This window comes from Lithobates pipiens, unplaced genomic scaffold (assembly GCF_037356315.1).
Source record: "Lithobates pipiens isolate NorthernLeopardFrog02 unplaced genomic scaffold, aLitPip1_a1.2 Scaffold_13, whole genome shotgun sequence".
In the NCBI taxonomy this organism is placed as follows: domain Eukaryota; kingdom Metazoa; phylum Chordata; class Amphibia; order Anura; family Ranidae; genus Lithobates; species Lithobates pipiens.
The window spans coordinates 81,183,927-81,210,348 of NW_027507718.1; the positions used below are offsets into that span (position 1 = coordinate 81,183,927).

Consider the following 26,422-nt stretch of genomic DNA (forward strand, 5'->3'; position numbering starts at 1 on the left):
CGTACTCGGCTTTCGGGGGTTATACAGGGATGATGCCCGCAGCTGCAGGCATCATCCCGATACCATTGTTTAGAGCGGACGATCGACTTTCCGAGGATAACAACCGATGCGGCTAAAAGCCGATTGGTTGTTATCCCAGAGGAGCGGAAGGAGACGTCCTCCCACCGCTCTTCCCGGGCCTCCCGGTGGCAGCAGAGAGCCGATCGACGATCTGGCTCTTCCGGCAGCTAGTGACAGAGTGGAACAAAGCCAGAAACGGCTTTGTTCCAGTCTCCTTGATGTAAACATGGAAGCGACGTCACAACATCACTTCCTGTCTACTCGGCTGCCAATGGCGCCAGATTTAAAAAAATATACAGTATTCAGATACACTGTGTTCTGTCATCTGAATTCTTTGAAGTGCAAAGGAGGGATTTGGGGTCTTTTAGACCCCCGATCACTCCATAAAGAGTACCTGTCGCCACCTATTACTGTCACAAGGGATGTTTACATTCCTTGTGACAGCAATAAAAGTGATCACACTTTTCTTTTTTTAAAACACAATTTAGTAATATAAAAATAAATAATAAAAAAATATATATTTTTCCAAACCACGCCCGGTCACCGCGAGCTCGTGCAGCAAAGAAAACGCATACGGAAGTCGCGCCTGTATATGTAAAGGGTATGCAAATCACACATGAAAGATATCGTCGCGATTGTCAGAGGGAGAGCAATAATTTTAGCACTAGACCTCCTCTGTAACTCTAACTTGGTAACCGTAAAAAAAATTTAAAGCGTCGCTTTAAAAACTATAAAGTGTGACATGTTTGGTATCTATTTACTCGGTGTAACATCATCTTTCACATCATAAAATTCATGAAAGTGTCCCTTTTACCTAAAAAAAAATTGCATTTAAAACACTACTGCACAAATACCGTGTGATATAAAATATTGCAACAATCGCCATTTTATTCTCTAGATTCTATGAAAAATATACAATGTTTGGGGGTTCTAAGTAATTTTCTATAAAAAAAATAAGGATTTTAACTTGTAAACACCAAATGTCAGAAATAGGTCGTGAAAGGGTTAAAAAGAGTAAACACAGTTTGATAATAAATGTCTTCAGCCAAACACTAAGCACAAGCTAAGTTTTTGTGTTATTCATATTCTCTGAAAAATGGCAAAGAAATCATAAATTCTGTAAACTTATGAGCACAAGTGTGTGTGTGTATATATGTGTGTGTGTGTGTGTGTGTGTGTGTGTGTGTGTGTGTATATATATATATATATATATATATATATATATATATATATATATATTATAATATAAATATTCTGCCAAAAATTTCTATATGAAAATGTAATTTTGCAGATTACTAGTCCTTGGGTATGGTGGTTGTATCATTTTTCAGGCTGAGAAAGAGAAAATACATGATGGTCTTGCCAATGCACGTTGGTCTTTATCCCTTCCTGTGAGCTTTTAGAGAAAAAGTTATTTCTTTTTATATCCACTATTCCCTTCAGCTGCCATGTAGTGGAGAGGAATGACCATGGCTGCCTCCATAGATATAATGGAGACAAGTGTAGTCATGAAGGAACAGAAATGTTATTGACAAGACTGGCAGGTGAAAATAAAGGAAAAAAGGCCTGACAATTTAAACGAATGCAACTACCACATCGAAGGGCTGATAAGCTGCAAAAGATTCCATTTTTGTTTTAGAGTTTAGATATCTTTTATGTCTATCGTGGGCTGATCGTCCATTTTTTTTTTTTTTTTTCCACCTTGAACCTATAATACAATCTTCCTTCAACCTTACAGAGAATAATGCTACCTTATGGCAAACAGAAATCTGCCTTGTCTTGAGAGTAGTCAGAGACATGTGGTAATAGCTTGAAATATCGTTGTGATCAGATTCCATACAAGATACCTTGAATTTAATAAATGTCTATATTTTCAGATCCTTATCCATTCATTACAGCATAAAGATTTTATAAGCCCTGGTTCACACCAGTGCGGCTTTGGAATCGCGGTACTTCAGCACAATTTCTAAGACACAGACCAGTGAGATTTGCACCTCCAATTTCATTGCGGCATGTGACTTTGTTTAAAAGTTGCAATGAAATTGAAAGGTTCCTGAACGACTTTTTTTCTAAAGTTGCTCCAACATGAGATGCAGCAATTTGAATGGTTCCGTTGCTGGCAATGGAGTGCAACTTTTCATGCAATTTGGATCTGTCAAATCGCATGACAAATTGCACCAGTGTGAACGAGGGCATACACATCATAAAGCTGGTTAATCAAATGTGCTCATTGCAGTTTTTTTTTTTTTTTTTCTCTGTTACAGCAAGGCTTTAAGGGTTTTCAGATACCTCAGGGACACCATAATGACAAAGTTAAATTCTCCTATCAAGATGTTGATTATGAGCTCAACCATGGCTCTGTGGTCATATCTGCGATCACGAGCTGCACAAACACCAGCAACCCTTCTGTCATGCTAGGTGCAGGTGAGTTTCATGGGCCTGTGTTCATGGGTGCTAACTGCATTGCAAGTAAATGTGATGCGAGTGAAGCTGCAGTGAGGAAAGTATCAAACCTGAGACTCTTATTTTATGACATATTAAAACCAAAATACATTTTATGGAAAACATATAATCTAGTGCAGCGCTGTAAACATTCAACAGAAAAATAAGTGACCAGTGTATGTGCTCAAGTTTGGATTCAAAATAATATAATCCACGTCCCTGATGCATAAATGTCCCCTTGTGCTGTAGATCAATAAATATTCTGTAATAAAAAGCAAAATCCACGGCTGTTCATTCAACCTTCACCTTGTGTGTACCACTCCGAACAACGTGTGCACTCACCTTCTTTAGATGTCCTGCTTATTATAGAGGTCACTGAACACTTTTTACCCTTTGTTGGGGACAAATGGTATCATCTACACCAGGGATATGCAATTGGTGGACCTCCCAGCTGTTTCAAAACTACAAGTCCCATCATGCCTCTACCTCGGGGTGTCATGCTTGTGGCTGTCAGAGTCTTGCTATGGCTCATGGGACTTGTAGTGCTGCAACAGCTGGAGGTCCACTAATTGCATATCCTGATCTACACTATTAGATGACTCTTTCATAGGTGATATCATGCAGAAAAAATAATTCATACACCCCTCTCTGCTTTCCATAACAATTCCGTTAATTGTATTAGAGCAATTAAAACCATATACACTCTCATGTGCATTTCAAGCCTTCGTACACGGAAGTAAAGTTCTTTTCTTACCATATAAAACTTGGAGGAGTAGTGTGGCTGGTACCATTTGTCCCCATAGAGGGAAAAGGGTTTTGTGACCTTCTATAATAGGCAGGCCTTTTAAAGAAAGCGAGCGCACAAGTTTGGTGGAGCGATACACATAAGGTGAAGGTTGAATGAGCAATAATGAATTTTGTTTAATATCCCAGAATATTTATTGATCTCCAGTACAAGGGAAAATGTATGCATCAAGGATGTGGACTATATAATTTTGAACTTGAGCACATATACTGTTTTTGATTTTAATGACCATAAGGTCACTAAGTTTTTATGTTGAATGTTTACAGCACTGCATTATATTTATATTTTTTGCTGTATTTATTTGAGAAACCCATTTGGTGTAGGCCAGATGTTTTAAAGGTATAAACACTAGAGGGCAGCACAGGAGTTTTTTACATAATATTGCTATGTTTTATGGAAAGATTTATACAAGAACGAAATATTAGTGATGTGTGCTATTCTTTGCTGTAGAGCAGGGGTTCAGGATCCTTTTTAGGCTGAGAGCCATGAACGCCACATATTTTAAAATGTAATTCCATGGGAGCCATACAGTATATTTAAAACGAAATACAAGTAAATGTGTGCATTTTATGTAAGACCAACACTTTTAAAGTACAATAAGTCTCTGAATTCTTTTTTTTTAACAATCAGGTGTTCTTTATTAAGGGATAAATCACAGAACAAAGTTGCCGGACATTACATGACCTCTGAATTCTTTTTAATAACGTTGTTATGCTGTTGCTAGGGATGAGCCAAACACCCCTCCCCGTTCAGTTTGCATCCAGAACACTCGAACAGGCAAAAGATTTGTTTGAACATGCGTACACCGTTAAAGTCTATGGGACACGAACATGAATAATCAAAAGTACTCATTTTAAAGGCTTCTATGCATGGTATTATCCTAAAAAGTGTTTGGGGATCTGGGTCCTGCCCCAGGGGACATGTATCAGTGCAAAAAAAAGTTTTAAAAACGGCAGTTTTTTCGGGAACAGTTATTTTAATAATGCTTAAAGTGAAACAATAAAAGTGTAATATTCCTTTAAATTTCGTACCTGGGGGGTGTCTATAGTATGCATGTAAAGGGGCTCATGTTTCCCATGTTTAGTCTGACAGCAAAATTACATTTCTAAAGGAAAAAAAGTAATTCAAAACTACTCGCGGTTATAATGAATTGTCAGTCCGATAATGCACATAAAAGTTCATTGATAAAAACTGCACGGAATTTCCCCACAGGGGAACCCCCCCTGAACTATACCAGGCCACGTGCCCTCAACATTGGGAGGGTGCTTCGGGGTAGCCCCCCCCCCCCCCAAAGCAACTTGTCCCCATGATGATGGGGAGAAGGGCCTCATCCCCACAACCCTTGCCCGGTGGTTGTGGGGGGGGGGGGCTTATCGGAATCTGGAAGCCCCTTTTAACAAGGGGACCCCCAGATCCCAGCCCCCTCATGTGAATTGATAAGGTACCCCTACCATTTCACAAAAAAAGGGTTAAACAACACAAGAGATGGTTTTTCACAAGTCCTTTATTAATTTCTTCTTCTTTCCAGGCATGTGGCTTGGCACGGTTCAGGGGGCGGGGGGGGGGGGGGTGTCATTATTGGACAACTATTTATTCAACTTATATCTGCACATATTGAAGCTTTGATTGTTATTTGCACTTTAACGCTATTTATTTTTATTATTTCATTATTGCTATTTGCACTTATTATTCACTGGATGCCAACATTTTTTTGCACTGACTTGTATAGTTGCTTTTTATTGCTCTTTGTTGCACAGTATTTTGACACAGTCACTTTTTATTGTACTATTTATTATAATTTTTTTGTTATTAATTTCTGATTATTATAATTAATATTTATTCTTGTTTTAGTTTAGTAAGCGCCACAGTCCTTATTTATGACATTTTGCGGAGTGTGTGAGCAATTTTTTCTGTTGGTATCTACTCAATTACAGGCATACCCCACTTTTATGTACACAATGGGGTTTATTTACTAAAGCTGGAAAGTGCAAAATCAGGCTCACTTTTGCATAGAAACCAATGAGCTTCTAACCCCAGCTTGTTCAATAAAGCTTTGGTAATACAACCTGGAAGCTCATTGGTTTCTATGCAGAAGGGAGCCTGATTTTGCACTTTCTAGCTTTAGTAAATAAACCCCATTGTGTACTTAAAAGTGGGGTATGCCTGTAGTGCTTGGAGTATTATCACCGTTTTGGTTTGTGCATTAGTAACCCCCGTTTTTTTTTTTTTACATTATTGCATAAAATGCATGAAGGTAGAAAATCTTTTGAATTTAGAACCACTTTAAGAATAAGTAATGCTTGACAATGTACAGAATATGTACAGAATCTAATTGATTATTTCATCTGTCATTTATTCTACTCCTAGGATTACTAGCCAAAAAAGCTGTAGAAGCTGGCCTGACAGTGAAACCTTACATCAAGACAAGCTTGTCCCCTGGCAGTGGTGTTGTGACATACTACCTCCGGGATAGTGGGGTTATGCCTTATCTTTCCACGCTTGGGTAAGAGTCTGGAAACTGAGTGTCTTTGCAAAATGGGGTATTAAAATAGAAGGTACCACCTATATAAATGTGCAGGGATTTTTTTTTTTCTCAGAGAAAAGGCCCAGGAAGTCATCCCCCTCTCTTGGGTCACACCTGTCTCCACCTCTAGAACCACCCCTGTCTCCACCCCAACACACCTAGTACTGCCCCCTTTTGAGAACAGGGAACTAAATATAATTTGGGGGATAAACAAGGTAATTTGTATGGAATTTTTTAATAAAAAGCAATGCAGTAAAGTGTACAAAACATTAGAAATATACAGTGCTTACCAAAATAAGCTGGTGCATTTCCAGATGTGCCCAGTGTCCAGCAAGAGACAGTGCCCAGTGTCCAGCAAGAGGCAGCCCACTATCCAGGCAGCATTATTGGACATCCCCATATCCTGGCAGCAGCATTAATAGACAGCCGTGCAGCCCAAATATTCATCAAGCAGCAACACTGACAGTTTAAATAATTGTCAAAATCAATGTACTTACCGTATATACTCGAGTATAAGCCGAGATTTTCAGCCTCTTTTTTGAGGCTGAAAGTGCCCCCCTCGGCTTATACTCGAGTCATCGCTGTCTGCCCGCTCGATCAGCGTGTCGAGCAGACAGACAGCGGCCATTCTAGAATTCAAAAGCCGCGCCTCCGGCTCCGCCTTCGCCTGTGATAGGCGGAACACTGAATTTCCCAGCAGCCTGTGTTCCGCCTATCACGGGCATCGTCTCATCCTCGTACTACGGACGAGGATGAGACGATGCCCGTGATAGGCGGAACACAGGCTGCTGGGAAATTGAGTGTTCCGCCTATCACGGAGGCGCGGCTTTTGAATCCTAGAATGGCCGCCGACGAAGAGCTGAAGGACGGAGGCTCGGGCCGGGCCGGGACGGGCCGGGCCGGGCCGGGACGGGCCGGGGGCGGGCCGGGCCGGGACGGGCCGGGCCGGGACGGGACGCAGGCTGGACGGGACGCAGGCTGGACGGACACAGGCAGGCTGGACACAGGTAGGCTGCACGGACACACACACACACACACACACACACACACACACACACACACACACACACGGATGCATGGACACACACACACACACACACGGATGCATGGACACACACACAGGGATGGATGGACCCACAGGGATGGACGGACACACAGGGATGGACAGGCATGTCTCACCCTCGGCTTATACACGAGTCAATAATTTTTTCCAGTTTTTTGGGGGTAAATTGGGGGCCTCGGCTTATATTCGGGTCGGCCTATACTCGAGTATATACGGTAGTATTCCTCATGCAGTGAAAAGTCAAGAATCTCAGGACAGAACACCACACAGCGCCTCTTCCTCACAGGAACATCCGGTCTGCTACAGGGAGAGGCAGCTGATATCTCTCTGCCCTCCAGTCTCTTAAAGCGGAGTTCCACCCCAAAGTGGAACTTCCACTCATCGGAAACTCCCCCCCCCCCCGCCACAATTGGCACCTTTCAGGGGGGAGAGGGGTACAGATACCTGTATAATACAGGTATCTGCACCCACTTCCGGGCATAGATATCCGCAGAATCCTCTGGTATTTACGCCACTTCCTGCAGGCCCCCGCTGTCTGCTGGGAAACGCACGGATCCCAGAGACAGCAGGGACCGGCTTCACTTCCTGATTCCCATACCCAAGATGGCAGCGGCAGCACCCGAGAGTCGAGCAACAGATCGGCTTTGGGTGCTTATATCGCAGGCGCAATGGACGGGTAATTGTCTATGTTTTAAAAGTCAGCAGCTGCAGTATTTGTAGCTGCTGACTTTAAAAAATAAAATAAACGGCGGAGCTCCCACTTTAAGGCTGCAGGCGGCACTATAAGAGCTGTAGATAATGAACGGCCTCACATTAAAGAAAGAACATATATAAAGTATCCAATATCAAAGTGCACCCTCATCCCAGTTTAACTGAAAAAATTAATTCGAAATCTCTGGTCTCCAATCAGAGATGTCGAAAGAATGTGAGCAAGGGGACTATCATGGGGGAACATACATCAGTTAAATCAATATGAAAAAAAGCAATATTCCATAAAAACTATTTATTAAAAATACAAAGTATTACAGCTTCGGGTAAATATCACATTTTCATAAGGTGAGGTGAGGTAAATCGACTAGTTTCGCTTCTCAGCTTCTTCAGGATATTGCCTACATCTAAAAGATACATCAGTTTAATAATGAATATAAAAACGAGGGAAGCCTTAATCACATAGCAATGCATATAACAATTCGATACAGGAGACAATTATATAACATACAGTGAGAGTGTGGTCTTGCCTCTCTAGCCCTATCCCTACGTCAACCAAAGCCTCAATTGGGGGGGAAGGAAAAAGGATCTTTCCCGGTGACTGGGAGGGGGATTTTACCCCAAGTGCCGACCTATATCCAGACAAGGTAATTTTAATTGTTTTTTATTTATTATTTATTTAGAAAGAAGAAAAGGGGGAGTGATGGTAGATGCAAAAATAGAAAAGCACGTGGGAAAGGTAATGAAGGAGGAAATCAACCCCTGATATGGTGATGGGTTTAATAGATGGATCATATTAATCCGCTGCAAGATTTCTACCACAGTGGTGGTTTTCTAAGCTTGGTTGCTGGGCGTGTAATGTCTCACCCTTTAATCATTTCTTGGGATTGATTTCCCCCTTCGTTACCTTTCCCACATGCTTTTCTATTTTTGCATCTACCATCATTCCCCCTTTTCTTCTTTCTAAATAAATAATAAATAAAAAACAATTAAAATTACCTTGTCTGGATATAAGTCGGCACTTGGGGTAGAATCCCCCTCCCAGTCGCCGGGAAAGATCCTATTTCCTTCCCCCCCAATTGAGGCTTTGGTTGACGTAGGGATAGGGCTAGAGAGGTAAGACCACACTCTCACTGTATGTTATATAATTGTCTCCTGTATCGAATTGTTATATGCATTGCTATGTGATTAAGGCTTCCCTCGTTTTTATATTCATTATTAAACTGATGTATCTTTTAGATGTAGGTAATATCCTGAAGAAGCTGAGAAGCGAAACTAGTCGATTTACCTCACCTCCCCTTATGAAAATGTGATATTTACCCGAAGCTGTAATACTTTGTATTTTCAATAAATCATTTTTATGGAATATTGCTTTTTTTCATATTGATTTACCGTATATACTCGAGTATAGGTCGATCCGAATATAAGCCGAGGCCCCTAATTTACCACAAAAAAACTGGGAAAACGTATTGACTCGTGTATAAGCCGAGGGTGAGACATCCCTGTGTCCATCGCTGTGTCCCGTCCATCGCTGTGTCCCGTCCATCCCTGTGTCCATCCCTGCCTACCTGTGCCAATCTGCAGCCTCTGTGTGCCATGCCGCACCTCTCCTCCTCGTCTGACAGACGGCGGCCATTCCACTGTTCAAAAGCCGTGCCTCTCTGTCTGTGATAGGCGGAACACTCAATTTCCCAGCAGTCAGTGTTCCGCCTATCACGGACATCCTCTCATCCTCGTCCGTAGTATGAGGATGAGCGGATGTCCGTGATAGGTGGAACACTGACTGCTGGGAAATTGAGTGTTCCGCCTATCACAGACAGGGAGGCGCGGCTTTTGAATAGTGGAATGGCCGCCGTCTGTCTACCTGATCTCCGTGACTCGAGTATAAGCCGAGGGGGGCACTTTCAGCCTAAAAAAAGGGGCTGAAAATCTCGGCTTATACTAGAGTATATACGGTAACTGATGTATGTGCCCCGTGATAGTCCCCTTGCTCACATTCTTTCGACATCTCTGATTGGAGACCAGAGATTTTGAATTCATTTTTCCACTATAAGAGCTGTATCGACTTGTGCGGTCACAAGCTGACTCTGCGGGAGTGCAGCTGCATAAAACAAGCTATAAAGAAAGAAAAGTTCTGCTCCCTGTTCCAGCAGACAAAAAGCTCTGTAATTATGTCCCTGGACCTGATAAGGAAGGTAGTTCTCAGTACTCCACTTTTTGTTTTATTTGCATAGCTTTATTTGCTTATACAGAGGGTTGTAATTTTGTCCTGAGGAAATGCTGTGCTCATAGTTCTGCTTCTGAAATAGTTTGTCAATTTTATGTTTTGCATTTATTCAGCACATAATTGTGATTTTCCTGCTCAGATTTGATGTTGTAGGATATGGATGTATGACTTGCATTGGAAACAGTGGCCCCTTACCTGACTCTGTTGTAGAAGCCATTACTCAGGTACAGTATGATATTAACTTAATTCATACACGCTTTATTTCCTTGGTCCATCAAAATCTAAAGGGACTTCGATGTACTTCAACAAAATGTATTAAAAATGCAGAGTGCATAATGGGGCAATTTATGCTGATCCAAGTTTTTCAAGGAAACACTAGGCATGTACTACACTGGAAGAAAAAGGAGCAGCTGTAAGTTACCCACTGCAAAAGTAGGCAAAAATATGACCAAGCAGCATAGTATAGCAAAATTTTCATGAAATATATATTGATCTTTGGTCACTGACCTTCAGTGAGTGTGCAGATAAGGATTCCATTCTTCATCAGCTAAAATACCTTTTCCATTTAAAGTGGTTTTAAACTCAGTTTTGTGATTTTTTTTTTTTTTTTTTTTTAATCTACAGGTAAGCCTATAATAAGGCTTACCTGTAGGTAAAATGAATATTCGCCCTGCATGCAGCCACTGACATCAGTGGTGCTTGCTCTCTGAAGGTCCGGCTTACTGTGCTGGAACTTCAGAGCTTCTTGCCAGAACCGAGTGCTCCAGTGCGCACGTGCGGGAGTGATGTCATCATGGCTCCGGCCACTCACAGCGCTGGAGCCCATGATCCCAGAAGAAAGGACAGGAGAAGATGTTGGCCCTCTCAGCGGTGACCAAGTGCTAGTATCTGATGCATACTAGCACATTATGCCTTTTTGTTGTTTTTCATTTTGTTTACATCCGTTTTTATGTGATTCAGAAATCACTGAACCCAGAAACCTCAAGGCAGCTGGCATTTTCAATAGGGTGGTCAGCAATGGCAGCCAGGCGGAAGATGTCAGACATGCTCCAAATGCTCATCTACACAAGGGCTTTGACATTTGAATGTCTGCAAATGCTATATAGTGATTGTGACAGTGGGGTCACTTTGGACACAGGGTGAATAAAAGAAACCCCCGATATGGTCTGTGATAGCCATATTCAAGGCTGTATAATACATTGTATACTGTATGTGGGGGTTAAGTGTCATTGTTGTGAGGAATTAAGTTGTTTTGCATTTCTATTGTTCATTTAAGTCTATCCTTGTGTGTAGTGTAAAGTGCCAGACAGACTGGCTGCTAACCCTTTGTGAAAAGATGTGTATTGGGTAGGATCGTTTGAAGCACAGCAGACGTCTTGGGATGTGTGGGTGGAGCTGGGCTCTTGTTCATGTTAAAGCATGTGCCTGGAATTGTGTATAAAAATACAATATTGGTTTTTAATAAAAGTCATTCCTACTACAGCAGAGACCGAGTGCGTCTCGTCTTTTCGCCAGAGGGATCGGCTCCTATAGGAAAGGGTCGTTTAACTGTGGATATTGGTACCGATTGGATGTGTGTCTCGGAGAGGGAACATCGCAAACGGCGTTAACCCCCTTTATATTAGGGGAGCCGTTACAGTGATGTTTTTAAATATTGTGTCAAATTATGAAGCAATTTAAAAGTCCGAAAATGCAGTGTGTTGGTTTAGGTTTTTCTGTATCGACCATTTTACAATTGCTCTTATTTGGCAACTAAAATGTTTTTCCTCTTTCCCCAGGGAGACTTAGTTGCTGTAGGTGTGTTATCTGGTAATAGAAATTTTGAAGGCCGTGTTCACCCAAATACTCGTGCAAATTACCTAACTTCTCCACCTCTTGTCATTGCCTATGCCATAGCTGGGACTGTCAGAATTGACTTTGAGACAGAACCACTGGGTAAGAACTAATTTCTTTTCTATTTTTTTTTTTTTTTATATATATATATATATTCCACTTAACTGCACAAGTTTAGGACTCTGTTTTGCTGTATACATCCCATTTGGGCTTTTTACCCAAAAAAATCAGTATAAAACTACAGTAAAACCTTGGATTGCGAGCATAATTCGTTCCAGAAATATGCTTGTAATCCAAAGTACCTATACTGTATATCAAAGCGAATTTCCCCCATAAGAAATAATGGAAACTCAAATGATTTGTTCCACAACCATTTATTCATAAATTCTTCAGTTTATAGTCCAGATAAAAAGATTATAGCAATGTGACCAGGTTGTGTAACAATAAAATGTTCATCCACAAATGGAAGCCTCCACAAGGGGATTAGAAGCAAAATCCAGCAGGAGCTACAGAGTATAGGGCCCCTTTCACAATGGGGCTGGTGCGGCATCGGTGGTAAAACGGCAATATTTCAAGTGCCATTTTAGCAGCGCTATTCGGCCGCTATCGGGCGGTTCTACCCCCCTGCTAGCGGCCGAGGAAGGGTTAAAACCACCGCAAATCGCTGCGGCAACGGCGCTTTGCCGACAGTATCGCTGCGCTGCCCCATTCATTTCAATGGGCAGGAGTGGTGAAGGAGCGGTATACACATCGTTCCTTCACCGCTCCAAAGATCCTGCTAGCAGGACTTTTTTTTTTACCATCCTACAGGCGCACCTCTTCAGTGTAAAAGCCCCGAGGGCTTTCACACTGAAGTGTGAGGAGTGGCTCTTTCAGGGCGCTTTGCAGGCGCTATTTTTAGCGCTGTAGCACCTGCAAAGCGCCCCAGGTACAATATGTTGTACCTTCAGTAAATGTAACTGTAATGCTACACTTAGAAGTGCCTCTTCTTTTTTTATACTCAGTTGTGCCATGACACTTGTATATCAAGACATCGCTTGTATATCAAATCAAAATGTTAAATTTTGCTTGTCTTGCAAAAGGCTCTCAAACCAAGGTTTTACTGTACATATTTACTTTGATTGAAATAAAGGCATTTCTGACATGTTTACAGACTATTACAGTAACATTGTAGTTAAGAAATCTGAAGGACACATATCTAAGTTACACTGTTACTGTAATAGGTATAAGCGTGTAAAAAATACTTTTATTGTACCCAAAGTAAATATTTGTAGTTCTATACCAGTGATGGCAAACCTTGGCACCCCAGATGTTTTGGAACTACATTTCCCATGATGCTCCTGCACTCTGCAGTGTAGGTGAGCATCATGGGAAATGTAGTTCCAAAACATCTGGGGTGCCAAGGTTCGCCATCACTGTTCTATACTGTTCTCTTTTTTTTTTTTTTTTTTTGAAAGATGAAACCTGAAAACATTAAAGCGTGTCTGTATTTTACAAAATTCACAATTGATCATATCCCATTACATATAAAAAAAAAAACACAATTTGTCAGAAGCAACGTGATGTGACCTGCTGACAAATGATATTAACTCCTTCACATCCACGTAACGCAAATATGTGGCCTTTGGCTTCAAGTGGTTGTACTGGGGTGATGGCTGCAGATTCACCCTGGTACAGTTTTTAGAGCCGACAGTTGGCTTTCTCATGATAACAATCGATGCGGCTAAGCAGCTGCTTGATCATTATCACAAGCAATGGGAGTGAACGTCGCGCTGCCTTCCGTGGTTCACCCGGGACCAGGAGGTCCAAGCGACTAGCCATGCTGGCACATCCGCTAGCTGGCCAGAGACCCGAACAAAGCCACAATCTGCTTTGATTGGGTGGTGGATCTAGTAATCCAGAAATGATGTAATGACATCACTTCCGATTTACTCTAGTCTTAAAGGTGCCAGATTTAAAAAAAAAAAAAACGCTATATGTTTGTGGGTTTTAAAGCGGGAGTCCACCTGGACTCCGCGTTTTTTTTTTTTTTTTTAAAGCCAGCAGGTACAAATACTGCAGCTGCTGACTTTTAAAATAGTGACACTTACCCGTCCAGCGCGCCCGCGATGTCGGCACCCGAAGCCGATCTGTAGATCGTATGTCGGGTGCTGCCACCGCCATCTTGGGTATGGAAATCCGGAAATGGAGCCTTTCGGCTTAATTTCCCGGTTCCCTACTGCGCATGCGCGAATCGCGCTGCGCAATAAGGACGGTCCCCGCTGCCTCTGGGATCTGTGTGTTTCCCCAGCAGGCAGCGGGGCACTTGCGGAAAGGGGCGTAATATACGCCCCTTTCCGCAGAGAGCTATCCCGGAAGTGGGTGCAGAATACCTGTACTGTACAGGTATCTGCACCCCCCTCCCCCCTGAAAGGTGCCAATTGTGGCGCCGGAGGGGGGGAGGGTTCCGATGAGCGGAGGTCCACTTTAGGGTGGACCTCCGCTTTAAGTAATTTTCTAGCAAAAAATACAGATTTTAGCTTGTAGGCAACAAGTGTCAGAAAAAGGCTTAGGCATGAAGGGGTTGTAAAGGTTTGTTCCTATGCATTAAGGTGAAAAAACACCTGGCAGTGATTTCCATTGGTACCCACTGCTGTCGATCAAATCCAATGACATGGGGGCAAGGCCAAGTCATACATTCGGTGTCTATGGACGCCGAATGCTGGACTCGGGAGCGCACCCGCAAGGTAACCCCCTCGGGAGAACTCTTCTCCTAGGGGTTATCTGATGTGGGGAGCTGCCGGAGGACCCTAGAAGACTAGGTTCAGGGTCACTCTGTGCAAAACGAGCTGCACAGTGAAGATAAGTATGACATGTTTGTTATTTAAAAAACAAAACAAAAAAAAAACCATACAATCACTTTAACATGCCCATATGTTAGCAGCAGAAAGAAAAATCTGATATAACTACAAATAAAATCAGATTTTCATCTATGATGTCCAACTTTTGGTCCAGTGCATTTGCATTTGTATTGTGTTAAATTTCACACATTCGTTCTTTTAATGTAAGTTATAACCCATTAAGGCTGTATCACCTGGTGTGGGGCACTTATTTTTTTGCTTTTCTTAGGAAATGTAGCACTAGTGCATGCTTGTCATCCTGGTGCATTTGCAAGGCTTTAGGAAGCACTTGTCTAGCCATCTCATCTATCAGGTTTGATGGCAAACCAGGCATCTGAAACTGGTTTATGAAGCCCTACCATTAGCTGCTTTAAAAGTATATGGTAGCCATTGTGTTTTCTTAGGGACACTTGTTCACAGATGTGGAGACACTCCAGTATCTGGAAAGATAAGATTTTGGAGTTTTCCTTTGAAACTTATAGTGCTTTCTGGTGCACATATTCTACTAGTGCTTCACTGAATCAAGTTCCTGACATTTTTCTATAAGAGAGGGGACATTTTAAATAGATTTATAGAGGACCACAAATGCATTGAAAAAAAGCTAGTGCCAAGAAAATTTGAATAGCAGAGCAATTCCTGAGAATGTTCAATCTGTTAATGTTCAGTACTGTTTCTTACAGGCAATAATGCTGATGGAAAACCCGTATTCCTCAGAGATATTTGGCCCACCAGAGATGAAATACAGGCTGTAGAGCGCAAATATGTTATCCCAGGAATGTTCAAAGAAGTCTATGAAAAAATTGAGGTATTTTAATTAAATTTTATGTCGTCTTTATGTTTTGGCATGAAATTATCTTCCATCCTTACAAAAACTCCATACTCCAAGCACAAAATAGAAATTAATCCATTAAAGCTTTGCAACTATGACATGTGTTAGTAAAACTGTACATATCGCAAATATTTTGTGTATCCAGGTGGATTATAACTTGTTTTTTAAAGACAAATTGGGCTTTCATTAGGTGGTAAATGGTAATGCATAGCTGCTGATATTTTTAATATCAGGAAGAACTGGCGATCACAGCGGTACATGTGTGTTATTTATTGTGTTTGTTAAACTCCTAGTAGGGCCCAGAAATAATTTAGATTTTTTTTAAAGCAAAAAGCCAGAACGGAAAAGTCCACACATTTTTTGAGCCTTGATAAACAACATTTCTACAGATACAATTGTTTCATATTATTCACAAACATTCATGCTGATTGACAGATGGTGTATACACTATATAGTCAAATGTACTGGGATGCCTGTCTTTAAACGCACATGAACTGTAATGGTATCCCTGTCTTAGTTTGTAGGGTTCAATATTGAGTTGGCGCACCCTTTGCAGCTATAACAGCTTCAACTCTTCTAGGAAAGCTGTCCACAAGGTTTAGGAGTGTGTCTATGGGAATGTTTGACCATTCTTCCAGAAGCGCATTTGTAAGGTCAGGTACTGATGTTAGACAAGCAGGCCTGGCTCACAGTCTCTGGCCTAATTCATCCCAAAGGTGTTCTATTGGGCTGAGGTCAGGACTCTGTTCAGGCCATTTAAGTTTCTTCACCCCAAACTCGCTCATCCATGTCTTTATGGACCTTTCTTGTGCATTGCATTATGCATTTTGCTCTTTTATCATATGTAAAATACCCTGACTTTTGACTCTGACTTAATCTCGATGAAACAGAAAAAACAAGTGGACAGTCATTGGTGGCCGCGTGGTCACCCTAAACTGTAAATGTGGCTCTGGTCAAAAGAACAGACCCAAAGATTAATGCTAACCTTTTTGCACAAAAAATGCACTCACCTATAGTAAATTGTATTTGCAGAAAGTAAACGAAAGCTGGAATAATTTGAAAGCACCAACTGATCAGTTATATCCTTGGGATAGCAATTCAACCTACATCAAATCCCCTCCGTTCTTCGACAACTTGGTATGTGTAATTTAATTTCCTGACATGGTTTTTGTTTTCATACATGAAATAAGGTCAGGGTGGAAGTTTGGGAACTGCTCTGCTGACTTGTTTTTAAAGGTTTAGGATCTGCGGCTATCTTCCTAATCCTTCCTTTCACTTAGTGAGTGGCTAATGGTGAAAAAGCATGGATCCAGTGGAGTGTCTGGGCATCTGATTTGCCCATGCCGGTTCCAGATTAGTGCCTCACTAAGTAGTACAATAAGTGACAGCTGTTAATCACTTAAGGACCAGAAGGATTTGCCCCCTTCCTGACCAGGCCGTTTTTTGTGATGCGTCACTGCGTCGCTTTACCTGACAATTGCGTGGTTGTGTGACGTTCTATCCAAACAAATGGTATATCCTTTTTTTTCCCCCCACAAATAGAGCTTTCTTTGGGGGTATTTGATCACCTCTGCGGTTTTTATTTTTTGTGTTTATAAACAAAAAAAGTGACAATTTTGGAGGAAAAAAGTTTTTTCCTTTTTGCTATAATATCCCCAAAATAAAATGAAGACATCAGTTTAGGCCACTATGTATTCTTCTACATATTTTTGGTAAAAAATAGGGATAGATTTGTCATTTTTATTATTATTATTATTATTTATTTTTTTACTAGTAATGCCAGTGATCTGCAATTTTTAGCGGAACTGCGACATTGCGCCAGAGGGGATCGAACACTTTTGAAACTTTTTTGGGACCATTGACATTTATACATCGATCAGAGCTAAAAATAGCCACTGATTACTGTGTTACAGGCAGGGAAGGGATTAACACTAGGGGGCGATCAAGGGGTTAAGTGTTCCCTAGGAAGGTGTTTCTAACTGGGAGAAGTGTAATGACTGGAGGAGGAGAAAGATCGCTGTTTCTGATCACTAGGAACAACTAATCTCTCTACTCCTCTGTCAGAACGGGGATCTGTTTGTTTATATACACAGATCCCTGTTCTAGCTCTCAATGCAGCGATCGCAGGTGGCCGGCGGTCATCACGGCCGCCAGCCACATGCATCGGCTCCAATGTTGAACCTTGGGCACGCGCCCACTATAGCTCTTAAAGCAGCTGACCTCCACCTATGGTGATTCGCGCAGCCGTGCCAACCTGCCGCAGTATAATGACGGTGGCTGGTAGACAAGCGGTTAAAGTGGTTGTATACCCTTTTTTGTAACTTTTACCAACAGGAAAGCCTATAATAAGGCTTACCTGTAGGTAAAAAAAATATCTCCTAAACCTGTACGGTTTAGGAGATATTCCCCTCGGTATGCGCCGCTGACTGCAGCGGCGCATGCGCACGAGGAGATTCTCGGCCTGAAAATCCGGCAGTGGCCGGCGGCCAGAAAGAAATCTCCCGCGCGCATGCGCGGGAGTGACGATATCGCGGCTCCAGCCACTCACAGCGCCGGAGCCGCGATACCCGTAAGAAACGCCGAGGGAGCATGTCAGCTCCCTCGGCGTGGATCGTGCCAGATGTCGGGGCCTCGTTCTAAGGTAAGTATTTCATAATGAGCTAGTATGCGGTGCATACTAGCTCATTATGCCTTTTGCTTTGCAGGTGTTAAAAAAATAAATAAAAAAATAGCGGGTTTACTACCGCTTTAAGCATGCTCCTTAAAATACAAGTCACCATGAATAGCCCCCACATTTCTCCATAGATTTATTTAAAAGCACAGAAATTAAGACTAGTGTGGTAGGTAGGAGTTAGTGTCACCAATATATTATTTGAAGGTAACTTTATCTGGATACTGTGATTCTTCCATTGTTTTGAATGATTTATTATATAAAATAGTAAAAAAAACAATTACTTTTAGGAACAGTCATTTCTGTCAGTAGAGCTAGTGCTGTAATGCACTGTGTAGGGTTTATTTACTAAAACTGGAGAGTGCAAAATCGGGCTCACTTATGCATGGAAACTAATCCGCTTTGAACAAGTTGAGGTTAGAAGCTGATTGGCTATCATGCACAGCTGCACCAGATTCTTTAGTGCTTTAGTAAATCTACCCACGTGCTCTAGATATGTTTCTTATCAGGTGTAATTCACTAAGCTGCAATGATCATTATTTAATAATGTTATGTTTAGCAAGGACTGTTGGAGACAAAAAAAAGAACAGACACATGGCTGAAAATTATTATGGCAAATAATGTATTATAGCTTAATTAATTAATCCTCTTGTGTTTTTCTTTAGACCATGGAACTTGTGCCACCGAAACCCATCAAGGATGCCTATGTCCTCCTAAACCTGGGGGATTCTGTAACTACTGACCACATTTCTCCTGCTGGGAATATTGCAAGAAATAGCCCTGCTGCTCGCTTTTTAACCACTCGTGGGTAAGAAAGAAGCAGTCGCAGTTTAGCTGCTTAGCATCATGCATGAGGTGTTTGATGTGATCTTAGGCCTGGTTTTTGTCCCCTGCATGTAGTCCGAAGAGATCCCACAGTTTACTTGGCTATGTCTTCCTGTTCTACAGCTTACTTTATCTGTGATAAGTGTTGGGCCAAATATTTTTGACATTTTTCAATGCCCAGACTAAAGAGATTGAACTCAGAAGGTCATAGAATGGAACCCAAGTATGCTGGTACATGGTATAGGAATTGATCACCCATTCTCTAAAAGTTGAATAGAATTTTGCTTTAAAGAAAATCTGTACGCAGAGAAATGCGGAGGCTGCTTTTGCGGACCACCTTCTGACGCTGGTTACCTGACTACCTCTGGCTTCAAAACATTGATTCGAAACTAGTATGAAGTTAAAGTCTGAAATCCTGATCTACACACATGTTTTAAGTCCGTAACTCAAAGTACTGAGCCACTGGATTAGCATGACAACTAGCTAACTGGAAATTTCAGGAGAGCAGACCAGTATTAGCAGCCTTTTATACTAAGCTTTCCTTCATCAACTTTCAAAATATTTAAATCGGCCCTGTCGTGAAATAAAAATGTCCTACACCTGCAAAATAAATGAGGGAATACTTACCCTTCCCTCTGCCAGGATATTGTCCCATTCAGTAGAAATCTTCCTGTAATGTCCACAGGCAAACTCTTCCTAGAATGTCAATCCACCAGGGTTTCCCACGGCTTCCACTGGTTCCTACTTGCTGACCACCATGTCACTGCTGTATCCTGTAATGAGCGGAGCGGTGGAGGACCCAGGAGATCAACCCTCCTAGAATTAAAATAAATAGAAAATACTGCGCAACTGGCACCAAAATGCTAAGTGAGTAAGCAGCGGTGAATAGATGTGCAGGACAACACACACCAAAGTATAATATACAAGATAAGCCATGCTTATCCAGTTATTGTATAACATATACCAGATTAAATTAACAAAAAGTCCTTAAAGCGGGACTGCATTGCGGAAAAAAATATTAAAAGCCAGCAGCTACAAATACTGCAGCTGCTGACTTTTAATAAATGGACACTCACCTGTCCCGGGGTCCAGCGATGCCGAGGCCGATCGTTCGCTCAGCTTATGGCTGCTGCCGCCACCATTCTAGGTGAGGGAATCAAGAAGGGAAGCGAAGCGGCTTCACTTCCCGGTTCCCTACTGCGCATGCGCGAGTCGTGCAGCGCAATAGGAATTGTCCGTGCTGTCTCTGGGACCCGTGTGTGTCCCAGCAGACAGCGCGCAGGGACAGAAAGAGCCATAGACTCCCGTGGGAGTCTATGCCCGGAAGTGGGTGTAAATGCCTGTCTTTGAGAGGTATCTGCACCCCCCTCCCCCTGAAAGGTGCCAATTGTGACACCGGAGGGGGGGAGGGTTCCGATCAGCGGAAGTTCCACTTTAGGGTGGAATCCCACTTTAGGGTGGAACCCCACTTTAAGGACACAAAAAGTCCATACACCAAACCAGATAGAGTCCAACACCAACAGGTCCTTCTACTCAAATAGGATCTCAGTGAACGTCTATTAATTGTTTAGGAATAACACCCATTGTTCACTGCACCGGGTGTTATTCCTAAACACTGTACTGTTGAGCTTACCATATGACGTGACTTTTGGTGAGCAAAGAGTCAAATCGCGCTTGTGTAGTATGGTAATAAAGCCACTGTACAACAGCATCCTCTGTCATTTCCCACTTGCATGTGCTTACGCAGACCGATGCTCCAGGAAGACAGCACGAGCAACGAGCGCCACGCTCCCATAGTGTAAAATCCTTGGTGGGATATTTTATTATACTTAAAATGCCAGCAGAAATGTACACAGTAATTGACACCAAAACAGACTACAATTCACATAATGCTTTTTGCGATCGTGCATGCATGGTGACGTCACTAATTCTGGCTCTGTCCTACATGTTGCGTCAGAAATGACATCAGGCATATGTAGGATGGAGCCAGAAGTCGTGATGTCACCACGCATGCGCAATTGCAAAAAGCATTGTGAAAATTGTCTGTTCTGGTGCTTATTACTGTGTAGAAGTATAATATAGTATCCCGGTGAGGATTTTACACTATGGGAATGTGGCGCTCTTTCTTTCTGTCTTCCCAGAGCTTCAGTCTGCCTAAGCATGTGTGAGCAGGGAGTGATGGAGGATCCTGACGTACTGTGGCTTCACAAGCGTGATTTGACTTTTCTTAACAAGTCAAGTCATCTGGTAAGCTCATATAGGTGTTATTCCTACTGGTGTTGCACTATTTATCTGGTTTGGTGTATGGACTCTTTGAGGCCTTAAAGTGATTGCAAAGTCTTGTTTGTTATTTTAATAAAAAAAAGTAATGGTTTTGCACAGGGCTGCCCGAATCCTCCTCTTCTTGGGTTCCTAGCTGGCGCTACTGGCCCCTCTCCTGTTGCGTGCCCCCACAGCAAGCTTCTGAGCTGCAGCTCAGTGTATCCATTCAGACATAGAGCTGCAATTTGGCACCACCCACTTTCTCTCCTGATTGACTGAGTTCGTCAGCAGCGGGAGCCAATGGCGCCGCTACTGTGTCTTAGCCAGTCAGGAGAGAGAGTCACGGACGGTACTCGTGGACATCACTGGATAGAGAGGGGGCTCAGGTAGGTGTGAGGGGGCTGCATAGAATGCATTCAGATTAAAAAACCTTCTGCCTTTACAGCCGCTTTTAGAGACTTTATATATTTTTTGTGTTGTTATAAAACTGTTTGCAATATTGCTTTTTTGGAAGGTTTTACACTGTTCATTATTTTGTTCATTCGTTCTGGTATATGTTATGTAATAATTGGATAAACCCTCCCAGAATTACCAGTTTCCCTATGGAAGCTTTCTAATGAAGAGAGGAGTGTTCTGACAGCACAGACAGTAGTAAGTACCAGCTCTCATATTTTGCAAGTACACCTATTTAAGAAACCTTATTTTATGACCAGGTCTCTTTAAGTAGAATTCATCTAAATCTTATTTCCTAAAAAGTTTGGAATAACATGTCACAGTTTTGTTGTAACCTGTCCCTCTCCTTCCAGTTTAACGCCAAGAGAATTCAATTCGTATGGGTCACGTAGAGGGAATGATGCTATCATGGCTAGAGGCACATTTGCCAATATCCGCTTGTTTAACAAGTTCATCAACAAGCAGTCTCCTTTAACTATACATTTTCCTTCCAATGAAACGGTAAGTACTTCCCAGGTCAGACTGTGAGCAAATCACAAAATTGCATTTATGCTCCCTCCGTTTATCTATGTCTGATATTTCTCAGAGAAGTCTATGAAACTTGCACCACAGATGCCATTGAGGGAGAATGAAAATGCAGTTTTAGATGGGTGGAAGGGATATGTGAAAGATGAGTGATATTTTGGTATGAGGCGTGCCTTTGTTAACTCAAACCTATTGATGGAACTTCCTTGATAAGTTGAACAATGTATATGCCCTTTTACCTTCTTTTTTTTTTTTCACCCCCCCCCCATATTGATTTGAAATGGCTTGGCTTCGTGAACTGTATATGTAATCAAACTTACCGTGCAATTGAATCCTTTTTATAATCATTGGATTACTTTTTTTTTTTTTTTTTTAGCTTGATATATTTGATGCAGCTGAGAGATATCAGCAGGCTGGCCATAATTTAATCCTATTAACTGGCAAGGAATATGGATCTGGGAGCTCCAGAGACTGGGCAGCCAAAGGGCCTTTCATGCAGGTAAACGCATTTGGTAGGACATGTAATGGAGCATGACGTTACTAAAAGTAAAACTAAAAAGATACATGAAAGTTGCTTTTCTTTATAAATTTAGGCCGAAATATATACTTCTACATTTCTTTGGTGAAAATAGTGCAAATCAGTGTATATTTATTTAGTCTGTAGGAAAGTTAGAGTCCACAAACTATGGTATTTATCTGAAAATCAATCAATCCTAATGCCAGAACCGCATGCATATCCCCCAAATTACCCCTTTTTGGAAAGTAGACAGTCCAAGGTATTTAGTAAGAGGCATGGCAAGTTTTTTGAATGTGTAAAATGTTTTTGTTTTTTTTTATCACGTTTTTTTGGAAAAAGTATTTTTCACAATTTACATACTGTCACTATTGGAGTACAGTGTCATCATATGACTGGTGTGGTGGTGATCAGGGCTACTAACTGGTGAACGTATGTAAAACAAAGAAAAATTAATTTAATTGTGTATTAGTACATTTTTTTTATTTTTTTATTTTTTTTACATCCAGTAACCAGACCAATATAGTGTTACCACAGTAACATCGTGCTACTCTGGGGAGGTGATTGGGATTTTTTTTTTTTTGCACACTGATTGCTTATAACTGTGTATTTTATAGTTATAAGCAACCATTTTTTTTCTGAATGAAAACTACTAATACAGTGTTTACTATTGTGAAGAGCTGTGATTGGCCACAGCAAATCACATGGTACAGATTTGCTGTGATTGGCCCTGTCTGTACCTTGTGATGACTGTGACCAGTCAGATCTCATCACAGTAGTACACAGTGAAAGGCATTTAACAAAGCCTTTCAATGGGTACAACTGTCAATTGATCTGCAGTGGTTGACTACAGCAATCACATGGTACCAGCAGCGGGCCGGTACAGTGATCTGTCATTCGTTGTCTCTGGTGTACATGGTGAGTGACAAATCGTGCCGGAGCTCAGCCGGTGGCAAGATTCTGGGAGGACGTCATATGACATCCTCCAAGAACAGTGCTCCAACGGAGCTGTCATTTTACAATAGGCTGGGCGGGAAGGGGTTAAAGGGGAACTTTGCTTTCACCATATCCCTCCTGATATGTGATGTACATATCCCAGGGGGCCTTCACAGCACTGAATACTTTGTTCTCGCCTAGGAGAGAATGCCAGCTGGAGGTGGACAAAAAGACAGAAAAAAAGTAAACAGAAAAAAAATGACTCTGTGCATCCAGGGGCTGAAGTTCTGATTTAAGATACCAATATGAGGCTTAAAATGCTGCATTGCATAGATAACCAAGCACTGTTCTTTTTTAGGGTTTGTGTGACTCTCACACACATTTAATATGTGTATGTTTTACAGGGTATTAAAGCTGTCCTTGCTGAGAGCTATGAGCGCATTCACCGCAGTAACCTAGTTGGAATGGGCATAGTCCCTCTACAGTATTTGCCAGGAGAAAATGCAGAGGCACTAGGACTCACTGGTAAAGAGCGTTACACCATTCTTATTCCTGAAGACAAAGATCTCCGGCCTGGCATGAATGTTGAGATAAAGGTATTTTCTTTTGGTGATTTAAACATAATTAATGTATGTTGGTGTAGGCAGCAGTCACTGCAGGTACTTCTTCTTTGTAAATGGCCAGGTACCCCCTATGTGTGCCAACAAGTCCTCTCCCTTACATGTTTATCTATAACCCCTTTCTCCACTCCCCCACCAATCTTCTTAGAAATTTGATAGTGAAGAAAAATACCATTTATTTCCTGTATGGAAAGCACTGAGGGCCTGAGCAGCCATAGGCAGGGATCTAGTCCTCTCATGTGTGAGCTTCAGCTACTAATTCCCTTTTCAGATTCTGGTTTCTTGGCTCTCTGACTTGAAGTAAATCCGAACTTTAGATATGAACTGTTGTTCTAGGACAGTGACTTAAAAAGCATTGTAGTAAGACTTTGACAACTATTTTGTATAAATAACATTTAGCAATCGTAATCAACCCTGTTCTTAGTACAGATATCTGTATATATATGGCTAACCATGGCCTTAACATTACACAAATGAGAAAAAAAACTTACATTTTTTAGCTTCAGCTTTGATAGGCCATAACTTGTTTCTAGGATAAATCTCAAACTATGTTAATTTTCTTTCTCTACAGCTTGATACAGGCAAGACATTTGAAGCTTTAATGAGATTTGACACCGATGTGGAGCTCACGTATTACCGCAATGGAGGCATCCTGAATTACATGATCCGTAAAATGGCTAACTTGGTTTAATATAAAAGTTTAGATGACCTGTCTTCAAAGATACCCATAGAAATTAGATGATGGTCATCAGATACCCAATACATCTGCAGACTAAAATGACAGCATACCGTGTATAAATTCATCACTTAGCTGTAAAAGGTAACCTCATGGCACCCCTATGGGAAAGTAAAGTTTATTTTGCCTGGTTTCTCATGGCTGGCTTGTCTGTACTTTAAAAGTACTGATAAGCCTGACCGAATGATTCACTTTCAGAGTTTAGATTACTTTTTCATGAATGACTTCCGTCCATTGTCTATGGGTACCCTTTTAAAGAGTGTAGACAAGAAATACGACTTATTGCATCTTATACACCATAAGACGTTTAGCATACCTTTGTTGAATGTAATTTTTGGCCAAAGACAGTAAAGAGCTGTTCCAGGAGGAGGCCTTAATGACAAGTTTCCCCAATAATCATTATAATTTGGTATTAAACATAGACATAATGATAGCATGTATTTGAGAAACGTGGAAACCTACTGCCTTTACCCCCTACCCTTTCTCCGTATGGATGAGGGGGTTCACTCTTCCCTGCAAGTATGCTGATCAGTTATTCCTAGATTTAAAAGAGAAACTCTGACTTTGCCATTCATGTTCCTTTTAGACATGGTGTAGCCCCAGTTCAAAAACCATTGCTAAACTTTCTGAAGTTACATAGTTAGGTTGAAAAAAGACACAAGTCCATCCAGTTCAACCACAAAAAAAAAAAATAATAATAATATCATACAATCCCATATACCCAATTCTATACCCACAGTTGATCCAGAGGAAGGCAAAACCTCCAGCAGAGCATGATCCAATTTGCTAAATGCTAAATGTCAGTACCCAGTTATATTCTGTACACTTAGTGTTCCACTAGGCCTCAGAACAGATTAAAAGGGTGTAGAGCCATCCATTCTCCAGCCACAGAAAAAATCAACGTTTTTCCTCATTTACAGAATTTTATGGAAGATCCCAAAGTAGGCATGCTCTCAATGGCAAAGAGAAAGTTGTAATATGATGTTGCACAGCAAGGACCCACATTTGGTGTTAGACAACCCTGTCACCCTGAAAAACTGCTCAAGTATACCTGAATTATTACAGGTATACGGTTATCTTTATTGGGCTCAAACTGTTCCAAGTTAAGGGCTCTGCAGGGCAAAATGATCCAAACATTGCACTTTCAGTGTAAAAACAAAAGCTTTCCCTTATAGACGTGATTAATGGGAATTTTTAAAGTGCTGTTACTATGTGTAAAAATTGTAACCCATAGCAAACAATATTTCAGTGTACTGTGGTCACTAGAGATTTGTTTTGCTATGGGTTAGTGCAGTTTGCTCCAAAATAATTCTGGAGGTCCCAGTTGTTCATACTAGGAAAGGATTGATGTATTGATTCTGTATGTCTAGATTACATCCTCTGTTCCACACTTTTGCAGTGTTTTTTTTCTTCTTTAAATCTTAGGTATGTGTCTGTTAAAGGCCTTTTATCTTTACAAATTACTTTGTAAAAAGAAAAAAAAACTGTCAAAATAAATCTATTTTCAGGA

The 26,422-nt window shown here is 41.4% G+C and overlaps 1 protein-coding gene across 3 annotated transcripts in view; it reads left to right on the plus strand.

Annotated features, from left to right (window-relative positions):
• ACO1 (aconitase 1) overlaps nt 1-26,422 on the plus strand; it is a 93,282-nt gene extending 66,860 nt beyond the window's left edge. For all 3 annotated transcript variants that reach the window (XM_077475242.1, XM_077475245.1, XM_077475243.1), the window contains exons 11-21: nt 2,325-2,484; nt 5,675-5,810; nt 9,969-10,053; nt 11,608-11,764; nt 15,222-15,346; nt 16,403-16,507; nt 18,707-18,849; nt 21,935-22,082; nt 22,483-22,605; nt 23,961-24,152; nt 24,748-26,422. In XM_077475242.1, coding sequence (XP_077331368.1) covers nt 2,325-2,484; nt 5,675-5,810; nt 9,969-10,053; nt 11,608-11,764; nt 15,222-15,346; nt 16,403-16,507; nt 18,707-18,849; nt 21,935-22,082; nt 22,483-22,605; nt 23,961-24,152; nt 24,748-24,867 — 1,494 coding nt within the window. In that variant the 3' untranslated portion in view covers nt 24,868-26,422. The remainder of the gene's footprint in view (nt 1-2,324; nt 2,485-5,674; nt 5,811-9,968; nt 10,054-11,607; nt 11,765-15,221; nt 15,347-16,402; nt 16,508-18,706; nt 18,850-21,934; nt 22,083-22,482; nt 22,606-23,960; nt 24,153-24,747) is intronic.